The sequence below is a fragment of the Macaca mulatta genome, chromosome 4 (assembly GCF_049350105.2).
Source record: "Macaca mulatta isolate MMU2019108-1 chromosome 4, T2T-MMU8v2.0, whole genome shotgun sequence".
NCBI classification, from domain to species: Eukaryota; Metazoa; Chordata; class Mammalia; order Primates; family Cercopithecidae; genus Macaca; species Macaca mulatta.
The window spans coordinates 121,841,943-121,859,039 of NC_133409.1; the positions used below are offsets into that span (position 1 = coordinate 121,841,943).

General features: G+C 36.4%; 1 protein-coding gene across 7 annotated transcripts in view; it reads right to left on the minus strand.

Moving 5' to 3' along the window:
* Nucleotides 1-15,129, minus strand: part of PHF3 (PHD finger protein 3) — an 85,467-nt gene extending 70,338 nt beyond the window's left edge. For 4 of the 7 annotated variants that reach the window (XM_078001271.1, XM_015136634.3, XM_078001272.1 and 1 more), the window contains exons 1-2: nucleotides 15,091-15,129; nucleotides 4,602-4,870 (exon numbers count right to left, since the gene is read on the minus strand). Coding sequence is in view for 2 of the 7 variants with exons in the window: in XM_015136634.3 (XP_014992120.2) it covers nucleotides 4,602-4,845 (244 nt within the window). In the remaining 5 variants the exon portion in view is untranslated. The remainder of the gene's footprint in view (nucleotides 1-4,601; nucleotides 4,871-15,090) is intronic. The other 3 variants (XM_078001270.1, XM_015136636.3, XM_078001266.1) reach the window with 2 other exon arrangements.
* Between the last annotated feature and the right edge of the window lie 1,968 nt (nucleotides 15,130-17,097).

Sequence of the window (17,097 nt, forward strand, 5' to 3'; positions counted from 1 at the left end):
GCCCCCTGCACTCCAGTCTGGATGACAGAGAAAAACTCCATCTCAAAAAGAAGGAAAAAAAAGAAAAATTTACAGCTAGATAGGAGGAATAAACTCTAGTACTCTATTAACACTACAGGGTAACTATAATTAACAATTTATTGTGCATTTCCAAATAGCTAGAAAGGCAGCTTTTGAATGTTTGTAACACAAAGAAATGACAAATATTTGAGGTGATAAATATGCAAATTAACCTAATTTGATCATTACACATTGTACACATGCATAAAAATATCACTGTACCCCACAAATATGTACAATTATGTGTCAAAAACAATTTTTTAAAACTCGATTCTCAAAAATAAGTTATTAGTGTAAAAGGTTCATTGAAGCACAGAAGCTTTAAAAAAAATCAACAAGTACTAATAATAAACAAAAACAGTGAGAAGACTCCAGTGCAGATATAGAATGAACTTATATGTGTACCTGGATTCAGAGATGTAATTAGTATGCACAAATAGCCCCACCAACCCCCAAGAAAGCACAAATAGGGAGTAAAATAATAAATATCTAAAAACTGAATTTTACTAGACCAGAGAGCCACTATGTTTAGTTCAATGTCCTGTCTAACTGAAAATGCTGTCCAAGAGAAACATGAAGCCATAAAACCCAAAACTTTTTAAACAAATCTCAGTGACACACTGGTACACCAAACCTTTTTTTCCAGAACAAGTGCAATATAATTTTTCCAATATTACATAGATGAATTCTGTCTAGTGATAAACGAGCCTCAAACTAGGTATGATTAAAAGTTTAAAATTCATATGACAAAAAAGGGACTAAATCACACTATTACTGATAGTTTTACTAATTGTAAAACTAGTCTTAACATGTATTACAACTATTACAACACTTTGCTTGAAAGGAAAGCAGTGCAAGCTAAAATTATATTAAACAACATTGATGTCATATAATATCAATGTCATTTATGATAGGAAAGCAACACATGATGTAAGCAGGTGTTTTCCTTTAGTTGAAAAAATACTCAATTACACAATATGAATCAACTCTTCCCAAATATTTGGGATATCTGTAAGAGTTCAATGACTTTTTAATTTGCTTAACCTCCAAAAACCATACGATAGTAGAGAATTTTTTTTAAATTAAAAGAATGATGATTTTGCTAGCCATAATGCAGCCTTGAAAAGACATCTTGGTTTCACTGAAGGATGCAGTAGCTACAAGTAGTAACCTACAGTAGCAGATAAAAGTGCTATTTGAATGAAAGGCTGCTCTAAACACTCATGTTTCTACAGTATTGTCTGTTTTGTTGGTCTTAAAACAATGAATTACATTATAAAAACTAAAGACATCAACTTACAGTCACTGAACATTTATTTTCAATATACCATATCAAGAAATGGATTGTAAACACAAGATTGTTCCACACTTATGAATCACAGCTGTCAATGTAAAAAGGGAACACGTTTGTAAAATGAGAGACAAAATAAACATTTCTTCATAAAACTGATGCTAGTAAACACCATTGCAGTGATTTTGAATACACTCCTCAAGTGGTATATATAAACAGTATATTCAGTATCTCAAACCTATTACTTGGGAAAATATTGTTCTGCTCACTCACTAGAGGTTAAAAAAGTGTAATAATGGGCACATCTAAAAACCATAAGCAAACACTACACTTAGAGATGAAGTAATACTTGACACAGTCAAAAGCATTCAAAGAAGAATGCTGGCTGCTTTCTCTCAAAATGAAACAATTGGCACCCCAACTTTTGTGTATCCAACAGAGCATTAAACGTAATTTTCTATGTTTCTTATTTTTATAATTTTCTAAAACTACGATTTTTTTGAGACAGCTGAAATACAATCCAAATCACTATGTCAACAACAAAAACACTGGTCCGAAACCAACTTGGTTCACCATAACAGAAAAGATGATGTAGCAATTATTTTGGTAGCTAATTTTAGCACTAAGGTTACAAAACAGCCACAATCTATAGCTTTCACTGGTCTAAGGAATATAAACAGGATTATTTCCCTGCTTAGCTTCAATGAAAACAGCTAGTAAAAGCCTATAGTGCCAGGAACAACAATCTGGGCAAGAACTATGTTGTTTTTATTTAAAAAGAGCTGAAGTTACTGAAAGTTACTGTCCACACAGGGTTTTCATCAATAATTACAGTAAGATTTCCCAGGCCAAGCACAGTGGCTCATGCCTGTAATCCCAGCACTCTGTGAGACAGAGGCCGGAGGATGGCTTGAGGCCAGGAGTTAGAGATCACCCCGGGCAATATAACAAGACCCTGTCTCTACCAAAATAAATAAATAAATAAATAAATAAATAAGATTTCTTCTTTGCAATTATCTCAAATCTAACAAAAAGTTAAAATTTTTTTCAAAAATGTTTTCCATTTTGCTTTCAGAAAATGTGTGGGCCTTTTACTGACCTAAATATCCCAAAATAACTTTGAAGTCAAGATAAATCCCCTGCTAGATGGCACAATGAAATTTAAACAATCTTAAACAGAAAAGCCTTATTAAGTTTCCCCCACATATTTCCTACATATCTTTAAAACATACACACTACACATATATCAATGTAAACATTCTGCTACATAATCAAAGATAAATAATTGTAGTAAACAAATTTTAATATCAGAAAATTTAGGAAGTAATTTAAGTTCCTAAATTTAAAAGTTTATTTAAAAGATAACAGAATCATAAACAAATAATAAATCATAACTCAAAAAATTTCTATGTACTTACAAACGTGCTCTAAGTCTTCTATTAGCAAAAGAGATGTATAACAAAACTGAAAAGATTTTTCACATTAATAAAAACTTTTCATATCAACAGAAATCAATTTTAAAAAAAGGACAGGAAGTAAGAATACAAGTATTACTATAGAACTGGAATTTTATAAGCAAAAAAGTCTAACAAGATGACACATGTGTCAGTTCCACATCCAATGTAACACCCTTGAAGGTAACTGGAGTTCCAGCAAGAACCATGTTAATATTAAATAAATGATTTTCCTGAATTTGGACTAAACTAGGAAACAGTGACCATACAACTAAACACTGTCAAAGGTGCTTAACAATAAAGATAATTAGAGCTACTATACTGACACAAGCACCAAAGTAAAAAATTGAACAATGCATACATAAAACAAAATTTTAAAAGCTTTAAAACATTTAGAATACAACAACAGAACAATGTAAACCTAAGTAATAACACAATACAATATAAATAATTCAGAGATACACTATTAGCAAGCAATTCAAAAGACCTCAGTTTTAAGGAATTGTTAAAATGAAGCTTCCTAGTAGCCAGTGTTGAGGTCTTAAGGCAGAGTAACCCGACAAACTTATGGGTGAACAGCAGACCACCTATTCCCAACTTTAAGTATTGCTATATTAAATTTAAAATATACATAGAAAATGTTTTTAAAAATGAAAAATATGCTGAACAAACTGTACAGGAGAAAATGTCTAGTCAACGAAAAACAAACCAACATCACATAAATCTGAGAACTATTTACTCTAGGGAATGGTGAGGGAAAACCTTACTTTTCCATGGGAAGCTGATTTTACCTTTACCTATAATTTTACTCACAGAATAGCTACTAATAATTGCCACAACGTTTACAGTAATATTTTCTCTGCTTTATAAAAGAAAAACTTTTTTTATACATTAACATGACAAAGTAATTTCTTATTAAGAATAGTTTAGCCTTACAGAAAAGTAGTTACTTCAACTATAGACCCTTTTCTGTCCAACAGAAATATAATGTAAGACACATACGTAATTTTAAATTTTCAAGTAGTCACTTTTTAAAAGGCAAAAAAACCAAAACAAGTGACATAAATTTTAAACACAAATATCCAAAATATCACCTCAGCACATAAGCAACATTAAAAAATTGAAGAAATTTTTTTTAACTTTTTTTCATACTGAGTCTTCAAAATCTAATGTGCATTTTATAGCACATCTCAATTAAGACCAGACTCAATGCAAGTGATCAATAGTTACATGTGGCTAGTGTTTACTGTCCAGAGCAGCAGAGGTATAGAGTTCTTTCTCTGGTTTTAAGATACATGCAAAAAATACCAAAGGAGGTGAAATGGGATCAAACAATGTAAATATTTCAGGGGCTGGGACGTATGCTGAGAAAGGTCAATTCAGCCATCCCCCCTGACTCCAGCAGGCCTAAGGTGACCACATGTTTCAATTTGCCGGGCAATCCCTATTTATTCAAGAGTCCCAATTTATACCTGTTGTCATGATGTAATTATTAAAGTACTCGCTGTAACTCTAAAAAGTGTACCATACTGGATAATAAATTATATGGTCACCCTACCTATATCCATAATATCCTTGAGGATAACTCCACACTCCTTGGAAGAAAATTTAGTTTAAATTCTAATTCTGATGCCTGGAAAAGAAGCTCTAAATTCAAAGGAAAGAACCCTAAATTTACTACTACCCTCCTCATTAAAAAAAAAAAAAAAAAGAAAAAAAGAAAAAAGAAAAAAGAAAAAGCTGCTGAAAATTTATTTTAAATTGCAGACTAAAAAAAAAAAAAAAGTAAGAATTACCTGTTGAACAAGGCATCTGGAAATTGGGATCATTGCTATCCAAAACAGGCAAACAGAACTGGTTACTTGCAGATCCTAGCATAGGATCCTTATCGCTGAGCATGTTCTTCAGCGAGTCCTCTAAGACATTTTGACTTGCACTAAAATCCTCACAGACTTCATTCTCCAGGTTGGATCCTAGAAATAGGGCATCATCTAAGTGTTCAGTAGGAATTAAATGATTAAATGTATCAACTATATCCATGAAGACTTCTGTGTGTCTTTCAGCCCTATAGAAAGACAAAAAAAATACCATAAGAAATAAAGCTATCAATTGAAAATCACCTAATACCAAATTATTTTAATAGTTTTGAGTCTAAGAACACACTTAAGGTATTTCTGAATTGTTGTTTAAAAAAAATCCTCACTTGTTTTTAGAATATACATTTGGAAATGTAGAACAAATCTTTACTAATGTTTCTTCATCATGCATGTAGTATATCATTTTACCAGAAATTCTACTAAATGTTTACTCAGTTCATTATTTTTAGAAAAAAAACTATGTATATAGTCCATTAACTTGACACATAAGAAAGAATTACAAGGCTTAAAGCATAAAAACAATTGATTTTAACCACAACCTTTTCACAAATTAAGCATCAGACACTGCTTTTACAATAAGTCCACATAAAAGAGCTAAAATCAAGTAGTTTAAATTTTTATCCCATACCTATTAAAACCATAAAGTGGCCTTGCTTTATTTACAAAGTATTAAAATTATTTAAAGAAAGGTAATACATATAGACAAAGGGCTTTTACTGTGGGGGTAGGGGCGGAAAATGAAAAAGAAACTATTAACCCAACAAATCAAAACTTAAAAAACTACACACGCACACAAAGATGTGCACAAATACACCTTTTTTCAAGGTCCCCTTTTAGGAGAAAAACAAGATAAATGACACAAAGACAATCTACATCATGTATTTAGATTTATTTTAGTTATGTGTGGTCTATACAAGTATCAAGTTAGTCTCCCATTTGAACTGTACCTACATTGCTCAGCAAAAGTCATTTCAAAGCTCTACAGGAGCCTCAATTATGAAAAGTTAAACCAATTAAGTTGAACTGGTTTGAGAGAAAACTGAATCAACATATTTTAGAGGGTAGAAAGTCAACCAAAAAAAACTAATATTAATTTAACCAAAAAATTCCACTGATTAACCTATAACATCTTGGGCTCCTTAATTCCAAGAGTTTTGAGATTAGCTCCAAATCTAACAAAATTTCCTCAAACTAGTCTTGAATTCTCTCCCCCTACAAAACTGAGGGAAGAATTTCAGATACATGCTACTGGTTATATATGTCATACTGTACTAAAAATTTTACCAACATTTATATAATTTAAGCCCCAATAATAAATAGGGTCTATTATCATCCTTGCATTATTTTAAAAAATGCACTTGAATAATTTAAATGTCTTCCCCAAAGTCACAAAACAGAGCCAAAATTCTAGCCTAGGTTTCAAGCTCCACAGCCCATACCCATTAGTGTCACCCTTTCACACTGAGCTAAGGGCTGAGATGATCTGACTTATTAAAGGCTCTCTAAAAACAATTTTCCTGCCAGGTCCAGTGGCTCATGCCTGTATTCCTAGCACTTTGGGAGGTGGGCAGATCACTACAGCCCAGGAGTTGGAGACCAGCCTACGCAACAAGGCGAAATCCCATCTCTACAAAAATTAGCCAGGTGTGGTGGCGCGTGCCTGTAGTCCCAGTTTCTTGGGCGGCTGAGTTGGGAGGATCACTTGAGTACCGGACGCGGAGGTTGCAGCAAAATCAAGCCACTGCACTCCAGCCTGGTAACGAAAGAGCCCGACTCTGTGTCAAAAAACAAACAAACAAAAAAAATCCAAAAAAAAGATGAATTGCAAAAAGGGAACGTGGATACCTGAGAGATGACGGAAATGTCCTAAATCTTGATTGCAATAATGGTTTCAGAAATCTGTTCATTTTTAACAAATGCATTTATTATACCTCAATTAAAAAAAAAGAAAAAAAAAAGAAAAATTTCCTGTCTCACAAAAGTTAATGCCCTTCTAAGTAGAAGAGTTTCGGTATCTCTTCTCATTTTTTTCCATTTATTTACATTGAAATGTTAATAAAGCACTGAAAGAAAATGCTAACTACAGACTTGCTGCTTATTTTACATGCATTTTCTCAACTGACAGAAAACTGTAACTAGCAATGCTGAAGAAATCTCAGGACAAGTTCCTTTAAGAATTCCCTACCACACTATATGATCTCAGCGCCAAAGAAAGTCTCAATTATCATACATCACCAATACTTCCGCCTTATATGTTTTCAGGTTCCAAAAAAAATTTTAGTATATTAAATTCTGGTAATTAAAAATAATTTATGAAAATATTTACTAAATGTTTACAAAATTAAGTAGAACTACCAATGAATTCATTTATCTGAATGTGCTGGAATCCAGTACTGCAAGCCAAAGCCACGTCCACTTCAGAGAGTTGCATCCCAATTAGTAATCTTTTTTCTCAGATCAATCAAAAAGAAAAAAGGTAGTTTCAGCTCTAGAAACAAATGGCTAACTTTCCTTCAAAAAAATGATATGCTGAATCTACTGAAAAAGTAAATGCACTTGTTACCACAGCAACATGAGGCTAGCAAATTCTGCAAACTTCCTATGAGGTCTTCCTATTGTACCAATTATACGCTGTGAGCTTTCAAGTGATGGGAACATTCACAACATTCAGAAGTTATGGTCACAAAGCTCAAGATCACACAGCTATAATGAAGACCAGGCCATTATAACTAGTCATCAACAAGCAATTTTTTTGTTTGTTTTCAATAATACTGCTATGAGTGAAACCATCCCAAAACCCTTTCATGGCTTCAGAGCCTGTAACGTATTTCTTGAAGATCAATTTTTTTTTAAATAAAGCATATTGTAAATAAAATGGGTCAAGTTTCCAGTATTGTTTTTAAGTCAAAACTATTACGACTTATAAAGTATGTTTCCCCGGATTGAAACAGGCATTATCAGGAAAAAGGTTTCCACAGTCACAAGTGGAGACAGACTGAAGTTACATTTCTTTAACGATACTGTTTATTTATTCATCAAATGTTTATTAAGCAGCTACCATTGTGTGAGACACGTTTAGTAGGCTAATGAAAATGGGAATATTCTAAGAACATAGTAATAAAGCATTATCACATTTGTGAGTCCAAAGAAGACAATTTCCACAGGACAAATCATAATCCTAGTGTTTCGTGGGACACGTTTTAAGAAAAATTATTATAAATGAGTGAGAATAATTTTTCTTACGTGGTTCCAACTGGCTCTGGAGGTAATTCCAAAGAGAAAATGCCAAAAATGAACAGTATGTAGCCATCCAAAAGAACTCCCTTGAAAGTAACATTTATTGGAGATATAATTCATTTTTAAAAATCAGTTTCAGATATAAAGTGATCAGTCTCAAAAATAAAGTAACTCTAATGCTAAATAAGCAAACAAATTAGCCAAATGTAGAAATATTTACTCACTTGTAATGGATACACTAATCTACTAAACGCAATGTGATACCCTGGATTAGATCATGGAACAGAAAAGGGACAGTAGCAAAAAAAACTGGTAAAATCAGAATAAAGTCTGTAATTTAGTTAACAGTAATACACCAATAATAATAATATCTGTTCTGATAAAGGCACTAGCTTTATGTCAGATGTTAATAATCAGGGAAACTAGATAAGAAACACTACACACCCTTTGCAGCTTTTCTATAAATATAAAATTATTACAAAATAAAGTCTTAAAAAAACTAAGAACATTCTGGGATACCTAGTAATGTGGCTAACAAAGACAATTGGATCTAATTAAGGGGGGAAATTAGGAGCCAATTTAGTATCTTTGTTAATTAAACAAATTGTCTAATTTAAACAAATCTCTGTTTCTTAACACTAAAATTCTACTTAAATGCTCCCCTATATTTGGCATTCTAAATTTAATAAAACATAATAAGCCTATATAGGGTGAATTTTAAATGGCTAATGTTATGTGTATATCCAATTAAATCAGTATTGGTAATTTGGGAATATACATGTTAAAGTCAGAAATTGTTTCTGGGTAAACTCATGTTTACAGACAACAGAATATATGCAGCTAAGTATGTAAATGAATAATCTGCATAATTCAAAATTATTCATTTACTCATACATGTATTAAGCATCTAATACAAAGCATTTTAAGTCTAGTGAAACGAACCCATCAAAAAGTCAAAGAACTCACAATTCAAAACAACATAAATATATATAAACAAATACAACACATATAAACATCACAACAAAATGCTAAGTGCCGTATTGAAGGGCTGCGAATAATATCACAGACGAAGGTAAAACTGAGGAAGCTAACAAAGGCTAGGCAGGTGATGTGTAAGCTGGATCCTAAAGATCCAGAGGATATTCCAGGCAAATGGAACACCATCTCTTAATTACAAATGGCTGAGTTTGGTCCTAATGGACTATTTATAAAGACTCAGAATACAACTAAAAATAATTAGTACTAATTTGCCAAATAAAATTTAATCTGAGTCCAAAGATATTTCCTGCTTTAAAATATGTTTCATCTGTAATTCTCAGAGAATTATACTGAAGCCAGGTTTAGTTTATACTAACAAAACAGCCTAATTATTTTATAAGTGTTTCAAGTATTAATAGAATGCAAAAAGATGAGATTTAGAAAGTGTCAACAGCAAAAAAAAAATTTCACTTTAGGCCAGGCACCGTGGCTTACACCTGTAATCCCAGCACTCTGGGAGGACGAGGCGGGCAGATCACCTGAGGTTAGGAGTTTGAGACCAGCCTGACCAATATGGCGAAAACCCGTCTCTACTAAAGACAAAAAAGATTAGCTGAGCGTGGTGGAGGCTGAGGCGGGAGAATAGCTTGAATCTGGGAGGCAGAGGTTGCAGTGAGCCAAGATCGCACCGTTGCACTCCAGATTGGACGACAAAAACAAAATTCCATCTCGAAAAAAAAAAATTACACTTTATGAAAACTCACTTTAAGAGCAAATTAAAATTCTCTATCCCAGCTTTTTAAAAACACCTTCAAAGTAAACCTATGAATTCTATTATTTCCTAAAACACACACACACATACACGCCTAACAATAAATCACTAAGGCTATCAAAGGCCAAAGAGGTTATGTACTAAGATGAAGTACACTCTCACGTAGTCCACATTTGTGTCTGTGGGTGTGTGTGTAGGGGGGTGGTGTGAGGGGAGCACAAATATATCAGGAGACTAGTATCTCTGACGAAAAGTTATACAGGGCAATAGTAATAGTGGTGGTGATGGGGGATTGGTCTATGATAGTAAGTGAAGGCCTCACAGCGTTCTGAAGTGAGGTAGTTACCAATGCATAAATGCTGAAGAGCAATCCAGGCAAAGTCCTAGAAGTACAATGGTCTTAAAAGCAGAGCACACTTGATGCCTTCAGCCCCTGTACCATCGTTTAAATTAAGCAATTTCATCAGGCATGCTTACTAAAAACAAATTCCTAATAGGCAGTAGCAGAAGAACAAAACAACTAATAATAATAATGATAAAACAAAACTTCTTGTGCTCAAACTTCAAGACAGGCATTGTTCTACATGCTTTATATCTATAATTCTCAATCAGAGGTGAGTATGCCCATGCAGAGAATATTTGCCATGTCTAGAGACATTTTGGGTCATCACAACTGGAAAGGGTGCTATTTGCATCTAGTAAACATACTATAAAGCACTAGGACAGCCCCCCACACACACACAAAATTATCCAGCCAAAAATGTCAACAGTGCCAAGTTTAAGAAATTCTGCTCTACATTTATTCATTTAATCCTCAAAACAACCTTATATTATTATCCTAATTATATAAAAAATGAAATAAAATTAAATTAGGATCAAAGAGATTAAATGATTTGCCATAGTAGGTGACGGAGCTAAAAGTTGTTTGTTTTTATTTGTTTAAGCTATCTCCTACAGGAAAAACAGAGCTAAAATCTGAACCCAGAAAATTTCATTTAAGAGTCAATGCGCTTATGACTGCCCTATCTGTTTATAAGGTTAAATTCACTGGATGTTGACTTGTGTGCAAGGCATTATGCTAAACAAATTAAATGCATCATGCCATTTAATCCTCAGAACCAAACCATTACGCAGGTACTATCATTCCCAATTTACAAGAGAGGGGCTAAATAGCAAAGTTACACCCAATATTACCAAATAAATAAGTGACAGAGCCAGGACTCAAATCTACTCTGCATTACACCAAGGTCAGTTCTTAACCACTATGGTATAACAACACTGAAGATGAATCATAGGTTATCCTTCGAGGACAGAGTCAAAAATTAGTAAGTGGTTAGATCATGTGGTATGACACAATACTACAAAGTACCATTCTACAAAGCAATTCAACCTAGTCATCTACTCTACACCCCCACTTCAAATTCTGGTTCAGTTTCGTTAATTAGAATCTAGTGGCAAGACATCATTAAAGAAAGCAAGGATCATAACTTCTTTTCTAAACGTATCTGGTAAAAAGAAGATATCAAGGTGTCTGCTGCACAAAGACAACTTAGACCAAAGCAGACCTAAGGCCCTAGGAAAGGATTAGAAGATGTTGAAACTGGCAAACGCAGAATTACAGTAGCCAACAGTAACAAGAATAAGTTAACTTCAAAGTTTACAACTATATTGGCATTATATCATAACTGACATTATAAGCATTAGGAATTTGAATAAACCACCAAAGTAGTGGACCTAGCTCATCATTAAAACTATGGCCTAGGTAGTAACAGCCCGAGCTAACATGTACCTGGCACACACTATACGCCAGGCCCTGGGTATCATATGCATTATCTCATTAGTTCCTCACAGCGGCCCTGTAAGGTACGCGCAATTATTAGTCCTTTCTCTTTAGAGCAAACTGAGACCCAGATAATTACATAATTTGCCCAAGGTCACATACCCAATATTCCCACATTTGAACCCATTCCTGAGCCTACACTTTACACTCTATATAATGCACTCTACACATTAATTTTTATGCTTTTAATGTATCATTAATGAAATCTTAAAAAATGCTAGAAACAAAAGTGACTCATCCTTCTTCCAAAATAAAGCAGGAATATGCACTTAGCCACCCTCTACACATAAAAAAAACAAAATGTTAGCCTCAGTGCATATGAACATCATTAGAGGAAAAGCAATTTATCAGCTACAAACTTTTCCATTTATTTTCAGTCTAAAACTTTATGTTTTCATGTGCCCAGCTCACATAAATTACAAGTGAATTAAAACATTAAAGTTCAGCCTTTCTGTATAATCTACCATGCTCTTCAAAACTGTCTAATAAAGTTAAATTATGCCAACAGGTTAAAACTTCTGGAAATATCTTAAAATTTTTACTCAACTATTTCTCTATATCCACTCTTCATTCTATAATAGTCATAAAATTTTAAGATACCATTAAAAATGGTCTAAATTAAACACATTACGCAGGACAGTAACTGTCAGGTCCACACATAAAGCAATGCCTCATACAATGCCTTTTAAAACTCTTGATATTTCCCCCTTTAACTCTAATACACTGATTAACATCGGATGTCCATGAATCTTGTTTCCCAGTCTATATCTTTACTGAGAATAGAAACAGTTTTGGGGTCTCATGTATGTTTAATCACATCAATACTCTCAATATCTTTCCGTGTGTAATCAAAGGGCAACAATTAAAGAATATTTTTTGACTGTGTTCTCAAAAATGCAACAGTATCATAAATGTCTAACAGTTTGCCAAGTAATTTTTATAGTTGAAAAAGTGTCTATCCTTCTGAAAAGATACTCCAGAATTCTGAGAGGGTGCTCCAAGAAGAAGTAAGAGAAACATAGTCCAAGACGTACTTTTCCAGAAAAGAAAAAAATCCAGTAGCCACTTGTCAGAAAGAATTCTTGAAATGCGGATGAATAAAAACTGTTAGAAATCAGCACCCCAAGAATCCTGAACTCCTTGACACTGTGTGGTGAAATAGTTATTGGTAACACACAAACCTAAACGTTGACCAAAAAATCTCATAATCTCATTAAAAAACAGAAAAGTTATCTCCAGAAAAAACATATGTAAAAAGGATTTTATGAGAAATTTAAATGGATCTTAAGAAAGCAAAATACATCAAAAAAGCAAACACCATCCCACCATGTTAAGGAAGATAAACATCATCTATTTTAGTAACTGAAACACAGAATTGTATGTATAATTTTCATTTACCAGTTTTTCCAAATAGGCCTCATACTATGAAAAAAATCTAAGCTCTTGATTTTGCAACACTCCAAATTGTCACTTGCTGCCTCCCAACTTTTATAAGTAATACATTACATAAGTGAAAGTCAAAGACTGTCAACCTTTCCTAGGGGATTCCAATACTCAATAAAATTTTAATTTTAATAACATGGTTTGAAATGATTAAAGACAAATTCCTTTCGATTTTTCTATCTTGAAATGTGCATGTGATCAAACCAATTTTTTACCTACATTTACATAAAACACTTCTCATAGGTGACTTTTCCGATTATGCAACATATAAATATACCGTAAGATCAACATGATAAAGTTATCTGAGGTCTATCCCAACAAGAGAGAATACATAACTAATTCAGGTGTATGCAAAAGCAGTAAAATAAACTACATTTTTCTATTCTTCAATAAATGAACCTATAAATAATGTAAATAAGAGGCAAACTTTGGTCCCATCACTGGCTCATTTTTATCATTTTGACAAATCACCGGGTACAGCTATCTGAAAAAGCTTAAAATCTAAAGCTGCAATCTTTTTAAATAAAAGTAGCCGATTTCAGGACTGATTGTGTGGCTCAATCAGAGCAATCATCACTCCTAAAAGTCTCTGCCACTAAACTCTGCTACTATCACCAGAAAATGAAGTATGTATTGTAAAATAATAACAGTGAAAATGACAATGATGATAATGAAGTAAAGAATCATTATGGTAATATATAACCAGTAAACAGATGAATGAAGAGAAAAATTAGGGGGCAAAGGTCTAAGTGATAAATAAAGTTAAAAATTACTATTTAACAATAATCTTAACACCTTTTGTGCTGTGGAAAGCAGCTATAAATTCAAAAACATAAGTATACTACAATAGAAAGGTTTCTGGTTCTTTGACTTAACATGTCGCTCTATCACAAACACACATCTTTTTCTACAAATATTTTCACAGTTCCAAACATTTCATTCAGGAATCAAAAAATGAATGATTGAGGCGTAGTTTTGTTAGATTCTAAGCAATCATTTTGACAAAGGGAAGACAAGTTCCACCCCAAAATAGTAATTAAATACAACAACGTACTGTATAAGTACTCCCTATGGAGTTTACTGCACTGGTTTTTAAATTTAACTTAAGATAGTAAAGTTAGTATTTAGAGAAGGCTCAATAATTGTTCTTTTTAAATTAAATACCTCTACATGTAATGCAGATTAGGACTAGAATATTAAAGCAGTGTTGCCACTTAACATTAATCCATGAACATATTCTACGCGTGACTATTGGAAAGCACTAATAACCACCCCAATCTAAAGTCTCTAGGAATTGGCATTTAAAAGCCCAAAGACGGAAAAAGGTCACCTGACCCGGCAACACATCCTGAGGGAAAGGAGGGACACAGGACTCTGCGCGATATCAACATTCTCTCCCTTTCTACTCTCCGCACCGCCCCCGCCCCCCGTGTCAGGTGATCAGTTATTTAGCACCATTAACACGTACGTATCGACAAGTGGTTCACTAAATTACATGTATTATCGGAAGGCAAGAGTCTAGGCTTCTCATTTCAAACTAAGCAAAAGGAGTCGACAGTTTGGGTCCCGGGCACAAAAGCGCGCGTTAACTGGTGGATAAATGGAACAGCAACTCTCGTCTCCAAAAAGCAGCGGCAGGGAGCAGCCTAGCAGCCAGGGCCAGTCCCAGTTTCCCGAAACCAAGGCCCAAAGCTCCATGCTAGGGCTCCTTGAAAGGGAAGAGGCCCTAAGCCGGATCCGGGGGCCTTCGAGCAGGGCCTTCCAGGCAGCGCCCGCCGTGCCTTGGGCCTGCGCGCCCGTGCCTCAGCGGCAGCGGGGCGCACTCGCGGCAGACGGCTGGGTACCAGTGGTCGGGAGAGAGGCCGCGGTCCCGACCCTCCGCCTGGCGACCGCGTCGCTGCGACTCCCTCCCCAGCCCGCGGTCCAGATGGTCCACAGGCGGCAGAGGCGCGGCCCAGGTAGGCCGAGAACGTTGCGCAAGAGGCCGGAGAGGCGATCTCTCGGCTGCGCGGGAGAAAAGCGCGGAGAGTCCGCCGCGGGAGGGGCGGAGAGGCCCGCGGAGGCGCTGTGCGTGTGGAAGGGGATGGGGGAGGGGAGGATTGCCCGTCTCCCTGGCCGCGGCCACAGCCGCAACTCACCCAGCTCCGCCAGACGAGCGCTACCACTGGCAGCAAGAGGAAGATGGTGGACGCTGCCGCCGCCGAAGAGGAGGAGGAGGGGGCCCGGTGGGTGCCGCGGAGAGGGGGTACGCGCAGGACGTCGGCGTCGCTGCCACAGCCTCTTTTCCTCCTGGGACGGAATAGCTGCTGCTGACGACACTATTTCTGGCTTCCGCGCCGCCCTCCTAATCCTCGTTGCAGCCGCCGCCGCCCTGAGCCCGAAGGTCGCTTGCCGCGTGGGGACTGTGCGACGGCGCGAGACCCCGCAGCCATCGGCGTGCGGCGGCGGCGCGGGAGCTGGAGAGGGGCCGCGTCACGTGACCCCACTGTTTACCGTTCCGGGGGCCGCGGCCTGCGTCGCTGCCGCGCCTGCGCGCTGTGGGGCCTCGAGCGCCGCGCCTCCGTGGGGCCCCGGGCTGCTGCACTCCCCGGCGCTGCCGCACCCCTCCCTGTCTTCCGAGGACGCGGCACCGCCTGCGGGCTTCTAGCTCACACCTCCGGGCCGTCGGAAGGGGCGAATCAGAGGAGCGCTTTTTCTCGATCTTAATAAGCACTAAGGCATCACAGTTAATATAATATTCATGCGCAGCTCCCCAACCCCAGGTACTTTTTATTAATTGACTGTGAGTTCAAGAATGGTAGAGTAGGATGGAGTAGATGAGCCCTCTGCCCAAATATCTGTGCTGGCTCGACACAGCAGCCTTACCATTAACTACCTCCGTTACCCTCACCCTGCATGGCTGGTCTACCTCAAGACTCAAACTGCTACCTCCAAGAAACATTCTTGGTATCCAGTAAGCAGTCTTCAGAATATGGTCCCAGGTTTCCCTGAGGGGTCGCCAAGACCTTTCAAAAGAGCCTCCATTTCTTTGCCAGGAGCATGTGTCTAAGGCCAAATTTTCTTCCCACCCTTCAACCAAAACAGCATATAGCAGCTGATTCAATGCAGAAACAGATAAGAGAATCCAGCCATCTTCTATTAAGCCAGACATTGAGGAAATTTGCAAAAATTTTAAATATCACTCTTTTTATTAATTTGGAAAATATACTTTTCATAAATACATTATTTGTAGTAACAAATATTGTGTGGAGGTCCAGAGACAAAAAGTTTTGAGACCCACTGGTCGAGCAGACCCACTGGTCTGCTTCCACAGACACTTGAGCTAACCCCATCTCAGCCTTTAATAAGCACTGTGAAGTAATTGTTGCTTGTCAGTCACTCCAACCAAAAGGAGCTCCTTAGGGACAGAGTTTGTGGCTTTTATCTGCAGGACCATTACAGTATTCAGCCAGTGTACCTGCTGAGCACCTTACTGTGTGGTCTGCACTGTTTTAAAACCTTTACAGTACTTGTTGATTTAAGCCTTAGACCAACCGCAGCCCACATTGTAAGATTAGTGCAGGGTGGAAGAATAAGTCACAGGCATGCGGTGAAGATCTGTTCTTTCCTCTCTCTAGTCTTCTGATACTTTAAGCACTCCCAATACCAAATGCTCTTCTACAAAGGAGGTTTGGGTTGTCCTGATTCCACTGGATTCCTAGAGTTTCACCCCATGTCTTGACTAATGAATCCCTCAAGACTTTGTTTTACAATATTGTTGTAATGTGTTTTTGAGAAAGGAAAATAGAAATGAGGTGTTGTTTTTTTTTTTTTTTTTTAATTCTCACTTGGGATGTCTGGGATGAATTATAAAAATAAGCCTAATGTTATCTTTACTCTTCTGGTGGATCTCAGTGTGAGATTTCAAAAGGGCATTTGGAAAGAATAAAATTATTGTTATAAACAAAATCCAACCCCAAAGGAATTCAATAGAGTAGAACTTGATAAGGGAGACTACTAGCTGGAAAAATCCCTTAGAAGGGCTGAGGAAGACTTACCTTCTCAGAGAAGTTTTAGTAAATTTAAGGTAAAACAAAATGGAGATTAAAAGAAAATGTAAGAATCATAAGACTGTCACATTTACAAAGCAAAGATTTCTGATCCTA